At 42.8% G+C, this 23,930-nt stretch overlaps 1 protein-coding gene across 1 annotated transcript in view; it reads right to left on the reverse strand.

Annotated features, from left to right (window-relative positions):
- Window positions 1–2,436: 2,436 nt before the first annotated feature.
- The window catches only part of LOC147904608 (cilia- and flagella-associated protein 58-like), a 173,686-nt gene continuing 152,192 nt past the window's right edge, over window positions 2,437–23,930 (reverse strand). Inside the window, exons 13-15 of the mRNA XM_087398097.1 lie at window positions 10,680–10,820; window positions 9,085–9,261; window positions 2,437–2,631 (exon numbers count right to left, since the gene is read on the reverse strand). Of these exons, the coding sequence (XP_087254223.1) occupies window positions 2,437–2,631; window positions 9,085–9,261; window positions 10,680–10,820 (513 nt within the window). The remainder of the gene's footprint in view (window positions 2,632–9,084; window positions 9,262–10,679; window positions 10,821–23,930) is intronic.

A 23,930-nucleotide genomic window follows, 5' to 3' on the forward strand; every position in this document is an offset into this window, starting at 1 on the left:
GATGTACCTGTTCAGATGCTACTCCAATATGGTATCAGAGCCAGTCCAGATCTAGAGGTGTAAGAGCCAAGAAAGGTGATTGAGCTCCAAGGCCCTAGATCGACACAGAAGTAGATCAGAAGGTGAACTTGGAGGTTGTATTTCAAGAAAAGGAAAAAGTGAGCAGAGTTTGCTATCTATCAGTTCACGTTCCAATTCTTTCAGGATCTGATGGCTTCAAACCCAACTTTGGGGACAATGCCAAGCTGGATGGGAGAACTACCCGATCTAGAAGGTGAAGATAAGGAGTCAGATGGTGACTAGAAAGATCTGGAAGATCGACACAAGTGAAGAACTAAAACCCGAGGATCTAGTGGATGCCGCAAGTAAGGTAGTAAAGAAATTTGACCCAGAAGATGTCGAAGAATGGGAGGAGAGGGACCCAGAGGCGTTATCTTTGATCATTACCATGAGGTCAGATGCAGTGATTCCGCACATTTAGTTGGCGAAAACTTCAGCAGAGGCCTGAAACATAATGAAAGGCTTATACAAGACAAATAATATTGGCTGGATCTTATGCTCTACAATCATTTGTTGACAATGAAGATGGAGGAGAGAGATTTTGTAAGTGAGCATTTGATTAAAGTCAACGTTGTCAGAGTTGGCTAGTAGCTGTAGCTTAGTTGTAGCTTAGAAGCTTGACATAAATCAACTTACATTGTTAGTACTAAATATGATTCCCAAGAGCTTCAGAGGTTTAGTTGCTAACAAGCCACTCACTTTTGAGGAGCTGGGCCCGATGCTCATGCAAGAGGAAGGCAAGGAGAAGAAGTATGGGGATGACAATGCGTAGGACAAGGCCTTTCTTGCATCAAGCAAAGGAAAGGCAAACAAGGGTAGCCCTGAAGAGAAGGTAAGCCTAAGATTGATGCCGATTCTTCAAAAGAGGCTAGAGACTCTTCATAACAAAGTGACATCTTTGTAGGAAAACTTATCATTCCTTAAGAGATAACGTGAGCTTTCTTATTGTTATCAAAGATTTCAAATTCCTCAACCTTTGCCTCACTTTTTGCTATGCCCTTGATTGATCTACCATTGGATAGCTTCTCTTTTGTAACATCAAAGACAACTCTATTATGTTGGGACGATCCATCATGTGGATCTCGTACGTCATGTATTTCTTGCAATTGTGGAATTTATGGATTTATTTCTTAGGACCCATATATTTTGAAGCAATTTTATTGCTCTTTGCAAGAACATTCTCACTAGATGGTTTCTCAAAATCATGAATCTCCTTAAATATCTTTTTTCTTGCCACTGCTTCAAAAGACAAAAACAAAAAAATTGAATTCAAAATGGCAACAAAAGGACAAAAACAAAAAAATCTCAAAATATTGAATTCAAATAACAATTCTTGATTTCACAACATGCAAGATAGACATTTGAAGTAGACATATGAAAGGCCACAATTTTAATATTGTCGTGGTCCCACGAAACAGTGACAAATGCCACCTATCCTCATCTGCTTCAATGAGGGACCAATGTTGGGACTCCACAATGTGCCACTAGCTAGAAGAAATACACTCTTTCATGGCTAATGGTTGGACCAAACCCATGACCAAAACCTAGTTTGTGTAGTACTCGTTGCTCAAGCCAATGTCTCGCGAGTGAGGGGGTCCAAGGGGAGGACAGTAGTTGAAGTCATATGGGTATTGTAGGAGAAGAAAGGCATGAGCACAGTCAAATGTTCTGTCTAAGCAGGACAAAACACTCCTTGGTCCCATCACACACCTCTAGTAATGATTTCCTTCTTACATCCACTTTTCTATCAAGAGCTGCAACCATAAGTCAGAGCTCTCTCACTTCTAGTTGTAGAAAGATATTTGCTCTTGTGGATTAGAACCAATCATCCACTTGTAATGCGATGCAAGGGGCTGGGTGTCGATGCCAAGGCTGCAACGTCACAATAAGAGAGCTTTCTAGTGGGTGTAAGTCTTCATCTTCGGGAATTCCATAGGCCTGTGCAGACTTTGATAAGCCCTTTTGCTGAAGCTAAACCCCCAAGCTGATTCAAGGGCTCAGCTCAGCTTGGGGTGATCTCGAATCCTTACCTTGCTACTACTTTGTTGCGCTGTACAACAAAGCTTTACGGAGGTCTATGCAAGATGAGATCAAGGTCTACGGAGGTCTATGGAGAAAGACAGAGACAGAGACAGAGAGAGACGAGGGGGGTGGGAGTTTAATAGGATTTTTTTGAACCAGAAAATGATTCAAAATTATCATGATATTTTTGAGACTCTTGAAAAATGATATTTTTCAAGAGTGTCATGCAGCTTTAGAAAGGAAGCTATGATCTTTGCAAAGAAAGAAATACATAACAAGATGTCCTGCCATCAATTGACATACCTGCAGATTTGAGTGGATGGTCTCTTGTAGAGGTATAATTTTTCAGCTACCTCATGAACCCATGTTAAACCCACCACCTAGAATTTTTGGCTGTGGGGTATCATCGCTGTCCAGTGCTTGGTTATGTTTTCGATTCTCTTGCTTTTCTTCTTGTTCTTTTCGTTTCTTTTCATAGAACTTAAGTTTAACTGCATCAAGTTCTGCATTCAATCTCTTGATCTCACCTTTGAGTTCCTTCACTTGACCCTATACATAAATTTGTCAATAAAATAGAAGACAGCATGAGACAGTTACGTATGGCATTTTTAACTAGTTAGATTTGTGAAATAGGAACCCCATGTTAACAGTCAAACTTTCACTCCTACAATTGTGCATGTAAAGAGAATGAGACCATAAGACGTTAAAGAAAAGCGTTTTTTTTTGTGGGGTGAGTTTCTTGTCTTGATCCCCTTTATGCTCAATTTTCCCCTCCGTGCATGAAATAATTAAAGAAAGAGAGTTTGCACGGAGAGATTTATGTTGGAACTGTAAGTGGGCACAAGACACGAGAGTACATTCCACACAAGAAAGCTCCAGTGAATAGTTCAACAATGAAAGTACAACACCTGGGTTATATATGAAACCTAGAAATGAAAAAATAAAATAGACTAGAATAATTAAGTGAATTCTAGCCTGCATAACCATACCATTGTAATATTCCTACAAATCATCTCCCCCCAATGGTATGGCTAAACTACTTGGTAAATGTCTCAATAGCACCTAAGATACCTAAAGTACCATGTTTACACAAATTTATCTAGAAGGCCATAGCAACATATGGGAGTATAAATAAATAACAATGTCATTTTACAACCCCCCAAGACATTGTTTGTATGTCTCTCATCCCCAAGCCTTCTCAATGATGTACAAAGATTTCAATGGAAAGGCTTTTTGTGAAGATATCTACCACATTGTCCTTAGATGGACAATAGCTAAGGTCAATGAAGCCATCCTCAATACAACTCCAAATGTAATGATGAAGATTTTAAATGTGCTTCATGCAAGCATGAAAGACAGGATTGTTTACAATGGTGATGCAACTCTCATTGTCACAATAAGTGAGAGTGGCCACACCATCTTGTGAATGATACAAATCATGCATTAACTTCCTCAACCACATGCAGTCCATAGTGACTGCATTTTCTGACTTACATTTTGCTTCACTGGATGAAAGAGAGGCTTTGGCTTGCTTCTTATTATTGAGCCATGAAATGCAAGTTGAACCCAATGGGAACAACTAGCTAGAAGTAGATCTTCTATAATCCATGTCACCTAACAATCAGATTTTGTGAACCCCTGAAGGTCGAGGTCACAATAACGAACATAATGTAAACCAACGTGAGTGTACCATGTACATATCTGGAGACCCTTTTGGCTGCATTCAAATGTGTGTCTGTGGGACAATGCATAAATTGACTGAGCAACCTTGTAGCCAAGGCAATGTCGGCCTCATACAGCTCAAATAGAAAAGGCTGTTTACCAGTTGCCTATAAAGAGTACCAACAAACTTTTCAGCCGTGTCATGCTTTTACTGAGCTTGGCACCTTTCTCAAGAGGAGTGGCTATGGGCTTTCTGTTTTCCATCTTAAATTTCTGCAAGAGACTCCTGATACTATGTCTGTGACATGCATATCCCTTTAAACTATATGCCCAGACAAGTGTAATAAACCCAAATCTGTCATAACACATAGATTGCACCTCAGCAATTTTATGGTCACTATTACTAGTGAGTATGATATCATCCACATAGAGAATGAGGAGGATCAAATCTGATTTTTATTGAAAAACATAAAGATTAGCTCAATGTGAGTATAGACAAAACCCTTGGATAGTAAAAACTAATGTATCTTGTGATACCATGCACGCACTACATGTTTGCGCCCATAAAGTGCTTCCTTTAGCTTGCACAGCTTGTGTTCTTGTCCAATAATAACAAATCCTTGGGTTTCTGCACATAGACCTCCTCCTTGAGATCCCCCAATGGCACAACAAATGATAGTCATTTTGGCTACCAGAGTAAAAGTTTGCTCATGGTCAAAACTGTGACCCGACCCGGTCCACGTACGTCTCCGGCCTCTGTGACAGACTCCCTGTGTACCAGTGAATGCTCTGACCTTTGATGAATTTGTATAGAAGACAATGTCTTGTCGTGTGTTTAATCTGAGAAATTCTCGGGCTTTGACCATAGGGTCCATCACAATTCCAAATGGTACAAGTGAACTTTCCCTCCTTATGTGTCGCATCCTCTCTGCCGTATGAGGGCTAGAGAGAGAGAGAGAGAGAGAGAGAGAGAGAGAGAGAATCTCAATGCAGTTAATGTACTGGCCTTGATGGATACATCCTTTGGTGGCCAAGGCAAGGTGATTGCACAAGGGAAAAAGTATGTGCTAGCTCAAGGTTGCCACGAGCTCATGAGTCATAACCGTCATAACCCCTATGGATGTTTTTGGATGCTTGTAAGGAGGGGCTTGGTTGCAGATTTTTTGTTTTTTGCAGCCATTTATTCTGAGCACTAAAACATTGTAGAGTGGGCACTAAAACATTGTAGAGTGGGCGGGGGGGGGGGGGAGATTGTGTTGCACAGCATTTGCCTGCACTGTTAAGCAATCTTATGATGACATTGCCGACCACATTTCCCCGGAAACCCGGAACATATTGACCATACACGTCTCTCTTTATTGTTCAACAAATTGGTATGCGAAATGGGACCTTGAGTCCGTATCAATATTATGTTCGAGTCGGTGTAAAATGACCGTGATCTTCTAAAATTTGCAAAAATGCAACACGATGGTGAAACTTTAGAAACAGAGATATTTTCCCCATTCTTTTCTCCTCGTACTGTATTTTTTCTTTTGACTTACTGGGAAAAAAGGCTCAACATGGAAGGTCATGTTTTGCATACCGCTGCAAAAAAAAGTTGGCAGAATCTGTAATGATAAGGCCATGCCTTGCAGAAATGCTCCGACCTTTCAATCGTCTTCCACGATCCCTCCATGCTCTACTCCCATATGGATTGTAAGGTGTGAATGATAGCATGCTAGATATTGACGAGCGGCATACCTGCTGCCGCCCCATCACTAGGCTACAACGTGCTACCATGAGGTTTTGGTTAGTGATGCTGGCTGTCGTCTCCCAAACAATGTCCTCTGCGAAGGCTTGGATCTCTGTTGGGAGGGCAAGAACGAGTCTTGAATGTTCATCTTCTAGGCCGAAGAGACCATCTCAATGGAGTAAAACAATCCCTCCTTTCAACCGTATTGTCATGCCAAAAGTGTAAATCCACTACATCCTCTACATCTTCTAGGCTCGAATCTCTATTGGGAAGGCAAGATTGAGACTTGAATGTCCTAGAGGGTTACCCTCGGCCCATCTATCTTGAGGCTGAAGAGACCATCTGAATAAAATTAAAAAATTTCCTCTTGTCAACCATGTTGCCATGCCCCAAATGTAAATCCATTGCATCCTAGCATGGCCAAATCATCTAGGCGGACAGAGAGCTCGAGCAATATTCTCCATCTCTCCTATTGTGCAGTAGCAACAAATCCCATTAAACCTCATCTACTCAACTGCAATTGTTGGCTGATTTGGCTGGCATAGAAAAGAAACAATAAACACCAGCTAGTGAGTGATCCTCTCTCATGCTCTATCAATGAATGGATCTGGGACCTCTTCGTCCACGAAGTCAGTGTCTCGGAGCTCAAATCCATATGGAGCGATCCTCCCATGCCGACATAAAGAAAAGAGAGTAGGGTAGACTTGGAAGGCCACACGAATGTCAACCACCCTACTACTAGGAACTCGCTAGTCCACTGCCCCACTATGCCCAACTGAAGCGCAACCTCAATATGCGACCTTTCTGATCTCGTACCTCCATATGCTAGATCGTTAGAGGGAGTCTTAATCTCCTCGTTGCACTGAGGGCTGATGCAAATGAGGGCTTGAGAGATGACGCCACACTCTTTTCAAGCTCCTCATCAGTTGTGATTCTTCTTTGTAAGCGGAGCCTCTGTAAAGATCGACGAGTATTGTTCCCACTCGTCCAGTGGTGTATTACTTAGAAGCCCCTATCTTAGCAAGGGCTTCAAAGATTCTAAACCTGGAGCAAGACTCCTAATAATGAGCTTGCTTAAAAGAGCTCTAATCTGACATCTCTGGGACAATAGCTCCAAACCCCAAGCTGCCCCATGGATCCATGATGAAAAAACGAGCAAGAAATGATGAACCGAGCCATGTCCACACTCACCACCAAAGCCTCCCTACCAAGGAACCTCTAGTGAATCTTCAATCTACAAGCTTATGGCCAACACTCTCTAGCACTAGGGCAATTTGCTGCTCCTTGGCGGAGTCTTTATATCCACTTAACATCCAACGTTTTTGTTTTTGGAAACCCCCCTTGAGAAAGGAGTGCCTAAGTGGGCTATCCTACCATCCTCACCCTTTAGAAATGATAGCCTAAAATTTGTGACAATCCTATAAACTTGGTGGAGAAAAGTAGCCATAACTTTATAGAATACTTATTTTGATGCATGTAACTTTACAAAATGGCGTAAACAACATGATAATTATCTAAAATTATGTTTTTTCTTTTGATTATATATGCTAGATGGCCCAATTTGGATTTGGCAATCAAAATATATAGGTTAACAACGTTGGTTGCTTTTGGCGACCAACATAGTTTTTTCCACACAAAAATGAATACCATGGTCACCTAGCTTTTTGTCCCAAACCGAAAGGAGTGCCTCGTTGTCTAACATTTACCTTTTCAAAAGCATTGCTAGCATCAGAAGTATCTAATCGTTTTCCAACGTGGAATCCATCTAAATCCAAAGGCCACGACCCAATCTATGCTTGTGAGGAAACCCACTAACTATTCCAACTGATCTTGGTTCTTGATGCAAACAATATACTCTAGTGAGAGCCACAGCCTCTCCAAGCGCCAGGATGAACCCTCCACAAACAAGTCCACATCATTTGCAAACTCTGAATCAAAGTGCACCTCCTCCTACCAAATTGGTGAGTGCCTCAATCACAAAGAGGATTAGGAAAGGAGCTAGTGAGAAGCCTAGTACATTGAACGAGAGAGTCAAAAGGGCTCTCCCATGTATCCACCAATATGGATCTAGATGGAGCCCCCAGCATAAATGACAGAGATCCTATGTTCCCCATTCTTAAAGAACCCCAAATTTCCATCATCCAAGAACGTTGAATCCACTCTATTATATGCCTTCTTCAAATGAAAGAGTAAGATTACAAGAGGCTGATACTTCTCCCATGCCTACTAGTCTATGGTCTCCCAAAAAGTGAAGACATTGTCTAGAAAATCTGAGTGTCATGGATAATGTCTGGAAGGTGAGGGTGGGTGGAGCCACAAACTCAAGACCTAGCTATGATCTTGTATGCGGTGTCAAGCAAGGTGTTCGGGCACCATTGCTAGATACTTATGTAGTCCCTCCCTTTCAAAACTAAGGCATATCCACCCTCGAGCGAGCATCAAACATCTCCTGGAAAGCCAAACACAAGTCATCCTCACCCAGGCATTTTCACACCATGAGGGCCTCAAGCATCTCCTCATCATCATGAAGGGGCCTCTAGTTGTATCATCATGCTCAAGGTGACCACAGTGGAAATCTGGGCCCAAATATCCTCATTCACAGGGGTCTCCTTCTTAGCTTAGAAAAGTTGGTGATAGAAGGAGGTGGTCATGTCAAAATCCTTGCAGGAGGTGGTAGAAGGAGGTGGTCATGTCGGAATCTCTTGTAGGTCTAAGTGGAGCTAACCCAATCATCTCTCAAGCACAAAAGCTCCGTCTCTACTGACCTAGGACCTTCTTAGCTTGGAAAAGTTGGTGGTACAAGGAGGTCTCCTTAGCTTGGAAAAGTCGGTGTCTTCTTCCAAGTTGGGGTGTTCTTCTTAGCTTGGAAAAGTTGGTGATAGAAGGAGGTGGTCATGTCAAAATCTCTTGTAGATATAAGTGGAACTAACCCCCATCATCTCTCAAGCACTCCCTTGCATCCATGAAGACTCTGGCTCTCACCAAGGATCTCCCCCACTAATGGCAAAGAGGAACTATTACCAAGTGCCCTAGGGGAGACATTGCGGAGAAAGAAGCCCCTCAAAGCTTGTCTTCTACAAACTCCAGATTGTTGAAGTAAACTCGAACAAGGCAGGCTCTCTATAAGTTGGCGCCAAAGAGCCCTTTCTATTGACGGCAAGCAGGTGCAACATTCAAGACACCACTCCTGGCATCGCTAATCGTCAAACCCATCCATACTGCCCGCCCTACAAATGAGCTATCCTTGGTCAAAATCTCAGCAAAGGACTGGCTATTGCTGTGCTATATTGCTTCAAATCATACATAAACGGTTAATGAGAATATCAATTGAAGCCACATATTGAAAAGCTGGATAGGGAAACTTATGTGAAATAGAAACATGGTTATGGTATTTATATGTGTTTCTGAAATGGTTGTGAGTTTGCTTGCAAATCTTTTCTTAGTCCTTTACAAATCAAAATGCTGACTAAAAACGTCATACAATCTCATAAAACTCTATCCTTACTAAAGAAAACATGTATCATACTCCGATCTTTGCCAACAGGTTGTATCACAAGAGAGAAATTCAAATATGAAGGAAAAGCATGCAAATTCCAAGAATGTTCCACCTGATACATGTGGAGTTCAGATGCCATTGCTTGCATTTGACGAGTCTTTTCTTTCAAGTTCTTCTCATACATTCCAAGTTGCTCCGCAACCTCAGGACCTGGTTGACGAGCCAAAATTTTCCGCAACTCAGCATAAAGTTTTTCCTTCTCTTGTATCAAAAGATCCTTCTCCACAACCTGCACAGGAAATCTAGCTTCTCTATCAGAGAAGATTCTTTGGACAAAGGAATGAATTTTAAAAAAAAAATACAGCGCCTTGTGCAGCAAGGTGAACTTAGAAATACGTTACGTTTTTTCCAAAACCAATCTTAAATAGTTTTTATTTGCTTCCAATACAGATAGATAGGCCTATCTTCCATAAAACTCTAATTGCAACCAAGAACCATTCATTTCAGTAATAAGACTTCTTCACCTTGGATTTGCATCATATCTCCTTTCCACAAAATTGGTGCAATTGTGGCATGCTGTGGTAATGTACCTCCAAGCAAAAATGGCCCTGCTACTTACTATTCTTGTATGTGGCACTTCTTTCTCAAGAAAACAGTAAACGTTGCCGTGGGATCCTTGAGCACTTGCCAAAGAACGACCAAAATATTCAATCCTTTAGGAAGCAAAGCCTCACAGGGAAGCAGGGATACCATGCTTCATCTCCATGTCGAACATTATGATACAGTGATAACAGGGAAAAAGAAAGGTCAAGTGCAACCTAAAGTAGAAATTGAGTGGTCTTGACCAAGTAGAGCTGCAATAAGAAACACATTCCTTTTATGATGGTGATCTCTTGGATATGGCTTTCCTTGATGGCAAGGGCTTTCCTTAAACATGTCCCAAAGCTTCTTATGTGTGGGCATGATGCCTACAATGCAACCTACAATTGCTCAGTTCTGGAGCGCTTGTACCACAATTCAACTCGTTATTTATCAAGAGAAGTCACTAGGATATCGATGACTAGGGATTCAAGGGTGTTCAATTCGGGTGCTCTCGATAAACCAGTGCCTAGGTCATCATGCACCATCCAAAACCCCAAGACCAAATCTACTTCTAGATGAAAGAGAGAATGATAATAAAAAAAGGGCAAGTGAAAACTAAAAGAGGGAGGAGAAGGAGAAACAGGGGAGAAGGTGGGGGCGGGGGAAGGGGTGGGGGCCGGGAAGAGGGGTGGGGGCGAGGAGAGAGGGGTGGGGGGGTGGGGGGGGGTAAACTGGAGAGATAAAAGACAGCTTGGGAGCAAGGAGGAGGGCAGAGAGGCAGCTGGGCAAGGAGCAGCCCAAAAAGGGGAGAGCAGCTAGAGGATGGGTGGAGGTCGGGGGGCAAGAGGAGAAGACAGTAGCAGAAGGGATTAAGGGGCAGCACCAGCTCTGTAGTTTGTTCATTTTCATTACGACAGAAGGAGAAGATCCACTTAACTCGCAACTCACAACTTGTGGATGGGATCTGAGAATCTCTGAAACTAGTTCTCTAGAGCAATTAAGGTCATACTCCACATTTAAATTCACACATTAAGGTCATCCTCCACACATTGGCAAATCAAAGGTAAAGGGACCTTATATTCAGAATTACCAAAAACAGTGTAATTTATTATGCCAAGAACATACCTGCTCAGTTTTTAGTATTAAACGCTTTTGGAGTGTTTGAATTTTGAGAATCATCTCATAAGCAGTAGGATCTGTCCCTTCCAGCTGACGCCAACGATGCACATTCAATGGATTTTCTAGCTCCTCTGATAATGCCTTCACCTGCAAGGAATTCTCTGTTATTGGATATCCTTTCAATTTTTTTCCCATTGCGCATCTAAGCTACCTGATCCGTAGTAGATATGTCTGATAACACAATGACTTGAATTTATTAACTTTCATTAAACACCAGTTTGATGTTTTATTGTTCGAGTTCATTCCTTCAGCTATCCCCATCTTTTAATAGCCTCTGACAAATCTCCAGCCCTTTACATCCTTAATTTTTGAATCAATACTCATTCTGTATGTATAGTTGCAAATAATAGCTGCAAGAACAGTCAGCCTCAGAATACTATGAACCCACAGCCCACACTCCTAAGCTTCGATCAAGAACAACAGCTCGTAACTCCCAGTACCCAAAAATCTCCCACGATCAAATCAGCATAAGATCACAACCATGTCAAAGAGGCTTCCAATTCCTTTAGGATAGCTTCTCTTCCCTCACAAAGCAGAAGATCAGTGATTGACGAACATCTGCAGCAAGCATCAATCTCACGTTCTTCCACGAAGAGTGCCCAGCTCCTTTACGACAACCATCATCAATGAAGGTCACGTTCCATTGCCCTTAGCCTGCAATTTCTTCGTCCCTCTATCTCTTGCATACGGAATTCATGGAGTCTTTGTTGCTAAGATTACTCCATGCTGCATCGTAGCCTTTAGATGATCTTCTATGCATCAGCTCACGTGCAAACGACGACCGTCCTACCTGCTACAAACAGCTCGCTATCTCTGGAGATCTCCAGCACCAAGGTCTTCTCAGCGCACACAAGCTCACAAACTCCCTTACGTGAAGATAACCAGCAGCGTCTGCAATAGCCCTTCTCTCCCATTCGATCTGAATTCACCACGTAGCTGTAACCCCGGAGCACCTAGAGCTTATCCTTTCCAAACCTAGAGTCCCTTTGTGCGAAGCATGCAGTCGAAAAAATCCCCCTCCCATCACGTATGTAGGCCTTCAGTTGATGGGTGCTTAGCCTTTCGCTTTCATCTACTAGACTCCTAGTTACGTGCGTCGCTTCCTCTTTACTTCAGAAATTCTAGATTTCTCTACAGCGCGATCGATCGCAATCCAAAAGCTCTACATTCCTTGCTACGTAGCCACCTTTGCATGAGCAGGATGCCTTCCCAATCAGTCCAGCCACCTCATCACGTAGGATTTACCACTCTTCCATTAAAAAAATGCAAATATCCCCCAAGGCACATTAAATGCACATTTCGGACCTTTGGTCACACAATTCCCACACACATTAGCATGCACATTAAGACTTGCATGTACCCCCGTACACACACATGAAAAACCCCTTGACATGGACACCAGAACATATCAAATTCCCGTAGCATGCAAGACCACATTGACTCAGGAAAATTTAAAAAAAACCCCTTCATGACTTGATTTTACATGACCCCAAAAACATTTTCACTTGACCAGACACTGGATACCCTTGCTCTGAAAATCTAGTACAACCACATTGCATTTCATCATTTCCCATGAAGTCCCTGCAAAACATACTTTATTGTCTCAAAAAACTATACATTAGTCCATCATGCTTGTGAAAGAAAATCCCACAAATGGGAAAAGCCCACACCTACCCTAGATGTGTACAACTATGTGCCTACCCACAGCTATATACAGTGCTCAAAAACTTGATACAGGTTTTGTCCTATCATTTTGCCCACCCCCAAGTCTGCAAACATTCATGTCTTGCAGATAGGGGTATATAAGATTTGCATTTCTTCAAAGATATCCTCATCCATGAGGTCTTCCGGCTTGTCTGGTTTCATCACAGTAGGTCCACAGCTGCCCACACTCATGATCCTATGAAAGTATTTCTTTAGTCTGAAGCCATTGACTCTATTCTTATGCTGCTGACCATCCAAATTCTCAAGTTGATATGAGCCATTTTTGAATTTCTTCGTCACATGAAAAGGTCCATCCCATTTGATCACAAATTTCTTCTTGAAGGTAGAATCGAGACTACTGTTGTATCTCAAAACTAGATCACCCTCCTTGATTTTCTTATCCCTGAATTTCTTGTTTGCTCTCTTCTGATTCTCCTCTTGAATTAAAGCATAATGTTCCACCGCCTTTTGTCTATCTAGTTGTGCTTCCGGAAAATCTAATAACCAGTTCTGGAAAGTAAAATTTAAATCCTCGTTTATCTTCATTAACATCTGTAATGCAGGAATTTCTACTTCCAAGGGTAATAGAGCTTCTTTCCCGTAAACAAGATGAAATGGTGAAAACTGGGTGCCTTCTTTTACTGCAACTCTGTAAGCCCATAAAGCCCAGTGCAAAGCAAGGTCCCACTCCTTCTCATGTGTTCTCATGATCCTTCCCATGATATTAGTACACACACCATTAAATTTTTCATTCATCCCATTACATTGGGGATAATAGGGACTTGCATATCTGTGTTTAATCTTCAGCTTTCCACATAATAAATCCATCAGTTCACTCTTGAAACCTGGACCTGTATCAGAAAGCAACTCTAGTGGCATACCAAATCTACAGCAAATATCCTCATACACAAATTTACATACAGATTTCGCAGTGACAGCCCGTACTACTCGTGCTTCAGCCCATCTCGTCAAATAATCCACAGCTGTCAGCACATAACAACTTCCCCTGGCTGTCATGGGTAGAGGACCGATGGCATCTATTCCCCATTTCTCAAAAATATTATAAGCAAGCATGATATTTCTGAGTTCTAGATGTAAGATCCTCTTACTCATCTGCTGACACTGTAGGCATTACCTGCACCAATGTCTTATGTCTCTCTGGAGGGATGGCCACACATACCCTTCTGTAAGTATTTTCCTCAGCATCATTTTGAAAGCAAAATGTCCTCCACATACTCCCTCATGATTAGCTTGTAGAATATGAAAAACTTCCTCATGCTAGGGAATTCTTCTGTGCACCAGATCAGCCCCCTTTCATGTAAAGAACATCATCTATCAGACAATAATAAGTACAGCTTTTAATAAATCTGTATTTTCTTTGTTTCGGAACTTCTTCAGGCACTTTACCGTTAACAGGAAGCTTTCCTCACAAGCTAATGTCTCCCTTCCTTTGTATAAGGGCTCCTGCACTCCTACTGCATCAACATAAGCTGCTGTAATTTCCTGTGCAGCATCATGTGCATTTACATTCTTACCTCTTTCAATATGCTGGAGTGTCCAGGCATCCAATTGATTTAACAGTTTCTTCACCGCGCTTATCCATCTCTTCAAATGAACATGCTTAACCTTCCAGACACCTAAAATTTCCTTCACAACCAACATAGCATCTCCCTTAATCATGAGTCTCTTAATACCCAGACTAATGCATACTTTCAAACCTTCGAAGAGGGCTGCATATTCAGCCTTATTATTACTGCTGGCTTCGAGCTGAATTTTCATTTTCCGAATCTCCTTTCCTATAGGATCATAAATTATAATTCCTCCTGTACTTTTATTTAAACTTTTTTTGTAAGATCATGTTCTTCTCCACATCTTCAACTAAAATAGGTCCTTCCTTATAGGTGAGGAGATCAGCCAAGGAAGCTCTGGTAGAGTTCTCAACCAAGAAGGTAAAAGAGTACTCCTGTAACTCTACTATCCATTTAATCATGCTCCTTGAGATGTTTGTACTATTCAACATATGAGGCAGTAGTGAACATGAGGTGAGAACCACAAAAGGCCTGGACAATAGATAAGACCGAAATCTCCTACAAGCATACAAGAGGCTAGCCAGGACCAATTCAGCCGCTGAATACTTCCTTTCTACTTCACTCTTTACCCTGCTGGCATAATAGACAGACCTCATATATCTGGAACCCTCTCCCTGCTGCAAAAGAATAGCACCAATAGCATCTGGTCCTACAGACGGATTCACATAAAAAGTCATGGAATAATCTGGTGGCTTTACACTTGAAATATGAGTCAAGGATTCCTTAACTGCCTCAAATACCTCTTCACTCTCTGTCGTCCATTTCAGAGGCTCAGATTTTACCACCTGCTGAAGAGGATACAAAATCTGAGATAACATATGAATAAATCTCGACAGATACTTCACCTTCTGGAGAAAGGTATGCAATTGCTTGGTATTCTCAAGAGAGGACAGCATAACTAAAGCTTTTACTTTACCTGGATCTGGCTCAATCCCGTTCTCAGATACAATATGCCCTAATATTTTAATGTTGGTCTGAGCTAACTGAGTCTTCTTGGGATTTAATTGACCACCATTATTATCAATCTCATAAAATACCTGATCCAGCTTGCCACAGTGCTCCCTTCTTCCACTGTACACACAGATGTCATGAATAAACACTTTACAAAATTTATCCAGGAAAGGTGATAAAATTAGATCTGAATTCTCCTGATAGTGCGAGATGATAAGGAAAAAAAAGGAAAGACAACCAGGAATTATGTACTTCACCATGTCAGATAGCTGAGACTTCATAGGGATCAGCTGCAATGTGGGCTCGTAGATGATGAGCTTATGAACCAGGTACGAGAGCATGTGTCTTTGTATTAGGCACCGAGACAAACCCCCCACAAAAACTGACTGAACATGGATCACACAGACTCAAAGAGAGCCAAAAGACTACACAGCCCGAAACAGATAAACTTAGAACTGAACTTCCCCCCAAAACTCAGAGAACAGTCAGCCTCAGAATACTATGAACCCACAGCCCACACTCCTAAGCTTCCATCAAGAACAACAGCTCGTAACTCCCACAAAGCTGCAACAGCGCCACCAACAGTCCTTCTCTATCAGTACCCAAAAATCTCCCACGATCAAATCAGCATAAGATCACAACCATGTCAAAGAGGCTTCCAATTCCTTTAGGATAGCTTCTCTTCCCTCACAAAGCAGGAGATCAGTGATTGATGAACATCTGCAGCAAGCATCAATCTCACGTTCTTCCACGAAGAGTGCCCAGCTCCTTTAGGACAACCATCATCGATGAAGGTCACGTTCCATTGCCCTTAGCCTGCAATTTCTTCGTCCCTCTATCTCTTGCATACGGAATTCATGGAGTCTCTGTCGCTAAGATTACTCCATGCTGCATCGTAGCGCCACCAACAGTCCTTTAGATGATCTTTTGTGCATCAGCTCACGTGCAAACGACGACCGTCCTGCCTGTGTGGTCGCCATGCTCAGCCAACTACAAACAGCTTGCTATCTCTGGAGATCTTCAGCGGAAAGGTCCTCTCAGCGCACACAAGCTCACAAACTCCCTTACGTGAAGATAACCAGCAGCGTCCGCAATAGCCCTTCTCTCCCATTCGATTTGAATTCACCACGTAGCTGTAACCCCGGAGCACCCAGAGCTTATCCTTTCCAAACCTAGAGTCCCTTTGTGCCAAGCATGCAGTCGAAAAAATCCCCCTCCCATCACGTACGTAGGCCTTCAGTTGATGGGTGACTAGCCTTTCGCTTTCATCTACTAGACTCCTAGTTACGTGCGTCGCTTCCTCTTTACTTCAGAAATTCTAGATTTCTCTACAGCGCGATCGATCGCAATCCAAAAGCTCTACATTCCTTGCTACGTAGCCACCTTTGCATGAGCAGGATGCCTTCCCAATCAGTCCAGCCACCTCATCACGCAGGATTTACCACTCTTCCATTAAAAAAATGCAAATATCCCCCAAGGCACATTAAATGCACATTTCGGACCTTTGGTCACACAATTCCCACACACATTAGCATGCACATTAAGACTTGCATGTACCCCCGTACACACACATGAAAAACCCCTTGACATGGACACCAGAACATATCAAATTCCCGTAGCATGCAAGACCACATGCAAGACCACATTGACTCAGGAAAATTTAAAAAAAACCCCTTCATGACTTGATTTTACATGACCCCAAAAACATTTTCACTTGACCAGACACTGGATACCCTTGCTCTGGAAATCTGGTACAACCACATTGCATTTCATCATTTCCCATGAAGTCCCTGCAAAACATACTTTATTGTCTCAAAAAACTATACATTAGTCCATCATGCTTGTGAAAGAAAAATCCACAAATGCCAAAAGCCCACACCTACCCTAGATGTGTACAACTATGTGCCTACTCACAGCTATATATAGTGCTCAAAAACTTGATACAGGTTTTGTCCTATCACCGGCATCATGGGGACATGAGCTCGGTCCTGGATTGGGAATGAGCGCTTGGCGTTGAGAGCAGGTTTGGCCGGGGATCTAGGTGAGCGTCCTAGTGCCTTTAAAGTATGTCCAAGACAAGTCTTTGTCATCCCCTAGCTTGTTTTCAATGTCTCACCTAGGTGAACCTCGTACTATTTTGGCACGTGGATCATGGATGTCTGACTCAAGGTTACATGCCCAACAGTGGTCACTAAGTGGATCTGGGGAGTGTGTAGAAGTAGTCTATTATTTATTGCCTAACAGTGGTCACTAAGTGGATCTCGTGTGTGTGTAGAAGTAGTCTTATTCATTGATGTCTGTGCTCTTGGCTAGATGCTGGTCTCGTGAGTGTGCCTTTGAGACACAATGGGTTGTGCACCGTAGGTCCGGGTGGTAAATGACCGTGTGCATATTATGAAAACCCCACTCAGAGAGGTAGTAGTACGTATCAAGAACATCTCATAAGCACATGCTCCGCTATGTCGATCACAAAGGCTGCAGAGTCTCACCACCTCCTCTTTCCTAGTCTCAATATGGAACCAGTGGAGTGAGGTCTAAAACACTAGCCCATGCCTCTCCATACTTCATGTGAGACGAATCTATAGATACCTTGGTGGTCTGAATCTCTCCTCGGACAGGTGCATGAAGTACCCTTGTTAGAATACCATCTCAATGGGATGTGGCTCAGTCGCAGATACCCAAAGGAGTTCTCCATGAGATGTATGGTGGGTGTAAGTGCCTCACACAGCAAAGCCAGCTCTCAAAACAAAAAACTAGAATAAAGATGTCACAATTGTCCCTCATGACGCTGTTAATAACTTCTTGTAGTGTGTGAAATGACACATCTGTGTGTAAGAGTCGAGCTGCAAACTCTGCGAGTATAAAATCATGTGGAATGCACCTCTTCGCCCAGATCATATGTGAGAGCATCATGACTTGTAACCTCTTCAATCCAACCCAATCAGTCTCTATAAGATCCACTCTTCAAAAAGCTTTCGCATATAGCATGATTGTTTGACCACAGAATCAAAGAGGAGGTCTTTGTGTGCACATGCTGAAGATGGGTTCAAAAGCGTTCTCTCTCCAATCTAGCCAATGCAGCATGGCTTGTAGTCACTCTAGCTCGAGTATCCGGTTTCATACTGAGAATAAGAATCTTATGGGATTACATCCCAAATACACATACAATGGGACAATGTTGGCCTATGCCCCAATGAACGTTAATAATTTGCTTGGACGTTGGTAACACTACAGGAGTAATTTGCACTGGAGTTGGGCATCACTGGTGTTGATCATGCTAATCTTAGTCTTTCCAAGATTTGCCCGAATTCTTTTGTTCCATATACTAGATGGAACAAGATGAATCATGTGGGCACCTTATGAGTCTACGATATGCCCACAAAGATATAGGCAACCACTTCTCCCATTCACTCATGCTCTTCTCGATCATCTTAGCAATGATGTTGCACAAAGTCCCATCCACTAGAATATTACATTGAGGATGATATATTGAAGAAAACATATGCTTCACAGTTGTCAGAAAGTTTGGAAAATCTCATCTCTTTACGTGGGGCCATGATCTATTATTATTTCAAGAGGGCATCCCCCCGATAAAGCTTTTTCCACAAAGAAATGAGCCATCCTCTTGGCACTACAATCCATCACCACCCTTTTTTTTTCCAATGAAAAGGAGAGAAGGGAGAAGAGAGGGAGAAGGGGAGATGGGATAATAGAGGGAGAGGGAGAAGGGAAGGGAATAATGAAGGGGGAGGGAGTGGAAAACACAAACGCACTACAAGGGAAACAAGAGAACACCCAAAGACACTCTTGGAAGAGAAGAGGAAGCTTGTATTTCAAACTTGAGCATACAACAATGAATACCAAATTATAGCAGTTGGCCTTTCATATAAGCCACCTTTTGAAGGGAGGGCCTGTTAGGAAATGTAGTCAATTTGAGTGACTTTTAGTGTGTTCTAGAGTAGTACTATACTACTTTATATCCTAGAGTGCCACGTGTCACTATGGAACTTATCCCATATACATTTGACACTTAGAGTGTGTGTGCCTATCCTATAAAGGCATTGTACTTTCTCATGTCAAATCACTCAAGCCTTAAGCCTTTCTTGATAGGCTGCTATGCTTGCTAGAAACTCCCAAGAGGTATCCACAGAGGCATGTACAGCTACAAAGGGAAGGTGTGGTATCACATCCAAAGAACAGGACTCAACCTGATGATGTTGAATCAAAATGGCCCGAGAGGAGTCAAGTCTCTCATAGAATACCTGAGGCCCTGTAAGAGAAATCCAAGCCACTGAGCCCCATGTCATAAAGAATGGGGAGTGGGCAAAGTGACTGAAAATCTTGGCTACCCCCATCCAAATCATCCTCGCCTATCTGCAATCCCATAAGCAATGCTGAATCATATCCAAAGCAGAGAGACAACGAGGGCAAGTAGGGTCGGCTCCGAACCTGGATCTCCAAAGGTTCAATGCAATCCCACCATGGATAGAAAGCCAAAAGAAAAGAGTGATCTTTCTATTTCTGTGGGATTTCCGGAGTCTCTTCCAGAAGCACCTCTGTAAATCCGCCATGATATCAAATGCCTCCCAATGAGGAACTCTGGACGGTCTCCAATCTCTACTACTGAGCTGGAATCTCCTGGCATTATTAACCGTGTAACGAAAGAAGGGGATGCTCTTCTCTCGATGCAGCCAAAGTCTCGATGGAGAGAAGCCGGGGGTCTGGGTCGAGGAACCACTCTGAATCTGATCCCTGCACCAAAAGATTTACAACCCTGATAGGCTGAAAAGAAGACTCAAGCAAGATGTCCTCTGTGGACCTGAACAATCCGCCACCATCATACACACCAAAAACCAAAGCATCCTCATGTGCATCTCGAAAGGCCAAAACCTGAAGAGGAACTCCGCCTCTTGTAAAAGCACCTGCCCAAGTGGAGCAAGTGAGAGGCATATCATCTGTGTCTACCCAATCCGCTAGAAGGGCTGCCTCAATCTGCAAGATCCTCCTTGCACTCCCTCTGAGATGTCCTGTCAATTGAGATTTGGTCTCCTCTGGAAGTCTGCGGAAAGCTTTCCATGACCCCAATGATGAGGCAAGTCCCCTCTCCCACCTAGACCATCTGCCAACTCACTGTCAAGTAGCTCCTCTTCCCTTCTGATGGAAAGTCTCAGCCCAAAGATGTAAGCTTGAGATCTAACATAGATACTCATAGCTTCAGCCACGAAAAAAAAAAGAAAAGGAGCAAGGGGGCATCCCTAACGGTCTGATTTGGAAATCTGAAATCTCTCACCCCTTACCCCACCAATAAGTACCTTGTTGTGGGTTGATCTGTACAAAGAGGAAACACCTCTAATCCAAGCATCTGTAAAGCCAAAACGTAGAAGGGTGCCCTCCAAAAAACCCCAATCTACTTTGTCATAAGCTTTCTCAAAATCCAAGAGTACTAGAAGATATTTTTGACGATGATCATAATGCCAAAATCCTTGGTGAAGGAAATTTCGATGATCTGAGCTTGGGTCTAGGTACCAACTTGAAGTCAATAAACACTACTCCACGTGACCCAAAACTTTGAGAGGCTCAAAAACAATGTCCACAAGGATATCCTCATCCCTAGACCTTCCCTCAAAAACAATGTCCACGAGGAAATTTTGATATCTGAGCTTGGGTCTAGGTACCAACTTGAAGTCAAGAAATACTACTCCACGTGACCCAAAACTTTGAGAGGCTCAAAAACAATGTCCACAAGGATATCCTCATCCCTGGATCTGGATAACCTTCCTCTAGAGTGAACATCAAAAACCAAGGTATCGCCATCCGAATCTTGTCAAAGCCCTATAACTTGGAGTAGGATACCTGACCTCGTAAAAGCCTCAAGGAGTGTAGGGCTGCATCAATATGTTTAACTCTTCTTTCAATTCCTCTGAGGTGACTTACCAACTGAAGCTTACGATCATAAAAACAACTTTTGAAATACTTCCAAGCCCACAAAGGAAGCGGGTCCTCTGTCCCAACTAGATCACTCCATATCACCAGAAGTACCAAGAGCTCTGCCATGATCATCAAGTATGGTGTCATTCCACATGACATGCTACCTACCAATCTCTTCTAGAGAAGAGGAAGGGATTCTTTGAAGATCAGTATGGCAACCATAAGGGGGGAGGAAGGAACCCTCAGATATGCTGAGGCAAAGATCCACCAGGTATTGTCCATCCAATCGCCACCCGAAGAGGGAGGGCTGGATTGTATGCGATGAATGAAGAAATCTTTCCAAGGCTCTTTTCCTAGCGAAAGCCCCCTCACCACAACCTTGCAAAGCAAGGCCCTGCACTACAAATCTGGATCGATAATGTTGAGGCCCTCTTCATGTGTGGGGAAAATCAAGGTCTCCCAAGCCATCTAGCTCTCATGTCTGCAGAACCAGCAAGCCCCCTAATCCTTGTCTGCCTTTTGAGCTGAGTGATGCAATCTTGTTGGCTTCAGCCCACTTCAGCCCACCTGGTAACAAAATCTGTAGCCACGATGATATAACACTTCCCATGGTGGGAGCGTAGTAGAGGTCCCACACGAAATCCAGCCCCCACTTTTAGAAAGGGAATGGGATGTAGTGTGCCCCTTTTCAGCTCTCTCCTCCCAAAATCTTGGCAGTTATGGCAAGTGTCACACCATTTGTGAATATCTCTATGCATGCTTGGTCAAAGTACCTTGTCGCCAAAATCTTTTCAGCTAAATACTCAAGCAACTTAACCTCTACAGGTACCCTCGTGACAGGACTCCGTCACTTTTCATGCTTCCTCCCTCCCAATCATTCTTGGCAGCACCAAGTCTTTCCAATGTATCTCCCAACAGCCAATAAGGCTTAGCCTTCTCACAAGCAACAAAAGTTGTTCCTATTTGGAGAACCTCTTAGGAAGGGTAGCTGAATATATCCTGCAAATCCTCCAAAGCTGATTCTAAAACTATGACAGTCAATGTCTCCCTAAGAGCCTCCTGGGCTAATGCATCGGCTCGGGCATTTTGTTCCCTGGTAATGTGCAGAAATGAGCCCACCTCAAACTGTTTGTACAACAGTCTTGCTTCTTCTTGCAAGGCTTGAAGGTCTTATTGGACACCTGCCAAGTTTCTTGCATGTGGCATATTGCCAATAAAGAATCACCACAGACACCAGGCTTCCGAACCCAATTTCTTGGCTGTGTTTTAAGGCCAAATACTCAGCTTCATTAATTGAGGCTACTGAGTTTGCTTCTTTTCCCTCTTGACCATCAAGATCGTAGAAGCATATTCCTATACTTCTCCTTTCTGTATCCCTTTGGAAGGCTCCGTCAAAGTAAAAAATATGCACTGGCCCATTCACTTTTTGGTTCTATTCCACGGATCCTCTTTAATCTGCTACCTCCCTTCCTATGAGTATGTCTGCTAAGGTAGCACTAGTAGAGTTCTCCATGACAAAAGAGAACTGAAACTCCTGCAACTCTGCTAACCACTCTTCCTCTCGGTTTAGGCTTTGTTACGAGATACTACATGGTCACTGAATCTACCAAAAAGTCAAAGGGCTTAGGCAGCAAATATGACCTGAATTTGTGTACAGAAAATATCAAAAACAGCCCCTTCTTCTCTATTTCTGAAAACCTCCTTTCAGCATCCACTAAACGATGAATAGCATAATAAACATGCTACATATTCCCCTTCTCTGCAAGGTACTCCTCAAATATACTGACACTGACAAAGAAATCTTTCCGCCAGTCATGGAGGACCACAGCATTTCCTTTAGCATCTCTCACATCTTTTGGGTCTGTCCTGACCATACAAATTCAGCCCGTTTCTTTGTCACCTGATGAAAGGATGAAGCTCCTGATCCATTTCCAACGAAAGGCACCCATAATACATGACTTTCTGCAAGAAAGTCTTCAGTTTCCCAGTTGTCCTTCATGCTGGCAATGCATGTATCGCTGAGAGCTTCTCAGGTCCATATCAATCCCTCCCACTGAAATGTTTTGTCCCAAGAAATGTCTTTTGCTATATGACATTTTCTGGGGTTTAAATTCCCATGAGCATAATCTATCCTCTTTGGCACCAAATGAGTCTTTTCCAAATGTTCTCTAATCGAACTGTAGATGCAAAAGTCACCTATAAGGACTCGTATGACTTTCCCCAAATAAGGTTCAAACACCTGACACACGAACCTTTGAAAAGTGGCGGATGCATTGACTCAAACCAAAGCGCATTACCAAGAACATAAGTCCCCCAGGGTCTCACAAATGTCTCCGTCCTCTGATCTTCTTCTGCAATGCAAAACTGATATTATCCTGAATATCCATCACATATAGTATACCTTTCATGTCCAGCCAACTGACCTAAAATTTCATCTTGAAGAAAATTTAAGGATAAAAATCTATCTTTGTGCAGGCATTCAATGGACGCATATCCACACAAAACCATTGCTTTCCTGCCTTCTTTGGTGTAATTACTACAATTGACCCCCATTCCAAATAAGATAAAGCCTAGAAAAATCTCATTTCAGATCCATCCATTGCCCATGATCAGCACATGCTCGTGGAATTTCAGGATGATCAATGCAGGATCGAGGATCCAAAGAAAGGATATGAGATTGTGGCTAGAGGCACTTATAAGGCCAGCATTGGTCTTTACAAGCTTGATGCTCAGCCCTATAATCAGCATGCTTTGGCTGTCTTGTATGCTACTCCCAGTGATTTATGGCATGCCAGGTGTGGTCGTGCGCATCACAGAGCTTTGGCATACATGCATAACCATAATATGGTTGATGGTTTGCCAAAATTACAGCAGCCTGCTCAAGAGGTGTGTGAAGGGTGTGCACTTGGAAAGTTACATCACCTACCTTTCAAAAAGGATGGCCCAAGTACAGTAAGAGCAAAACAGGGTTTTGTAGATTGTGCATAGTGATGTTTGTGGACCAATGAATGTAACTACCCATAGA

The sequence above is a fragment of the Dipteris shenzhenensis genome, chromosome 2, assembly GCF_047967505.1.
Source record: "Dipteris shenzhenensis isolate YYH24624 ecotype China chromosome 2, Dip_SZ_1.0, whole genome shotgun sequence".
NCBI classification, from domain to species: Eukaryota; Viridiplantae; Streptophyta; class Polypodiopsida; order Gleicheniales; family Dipteridaceae; genus Dipteris; species Dipteris shenzhenensis.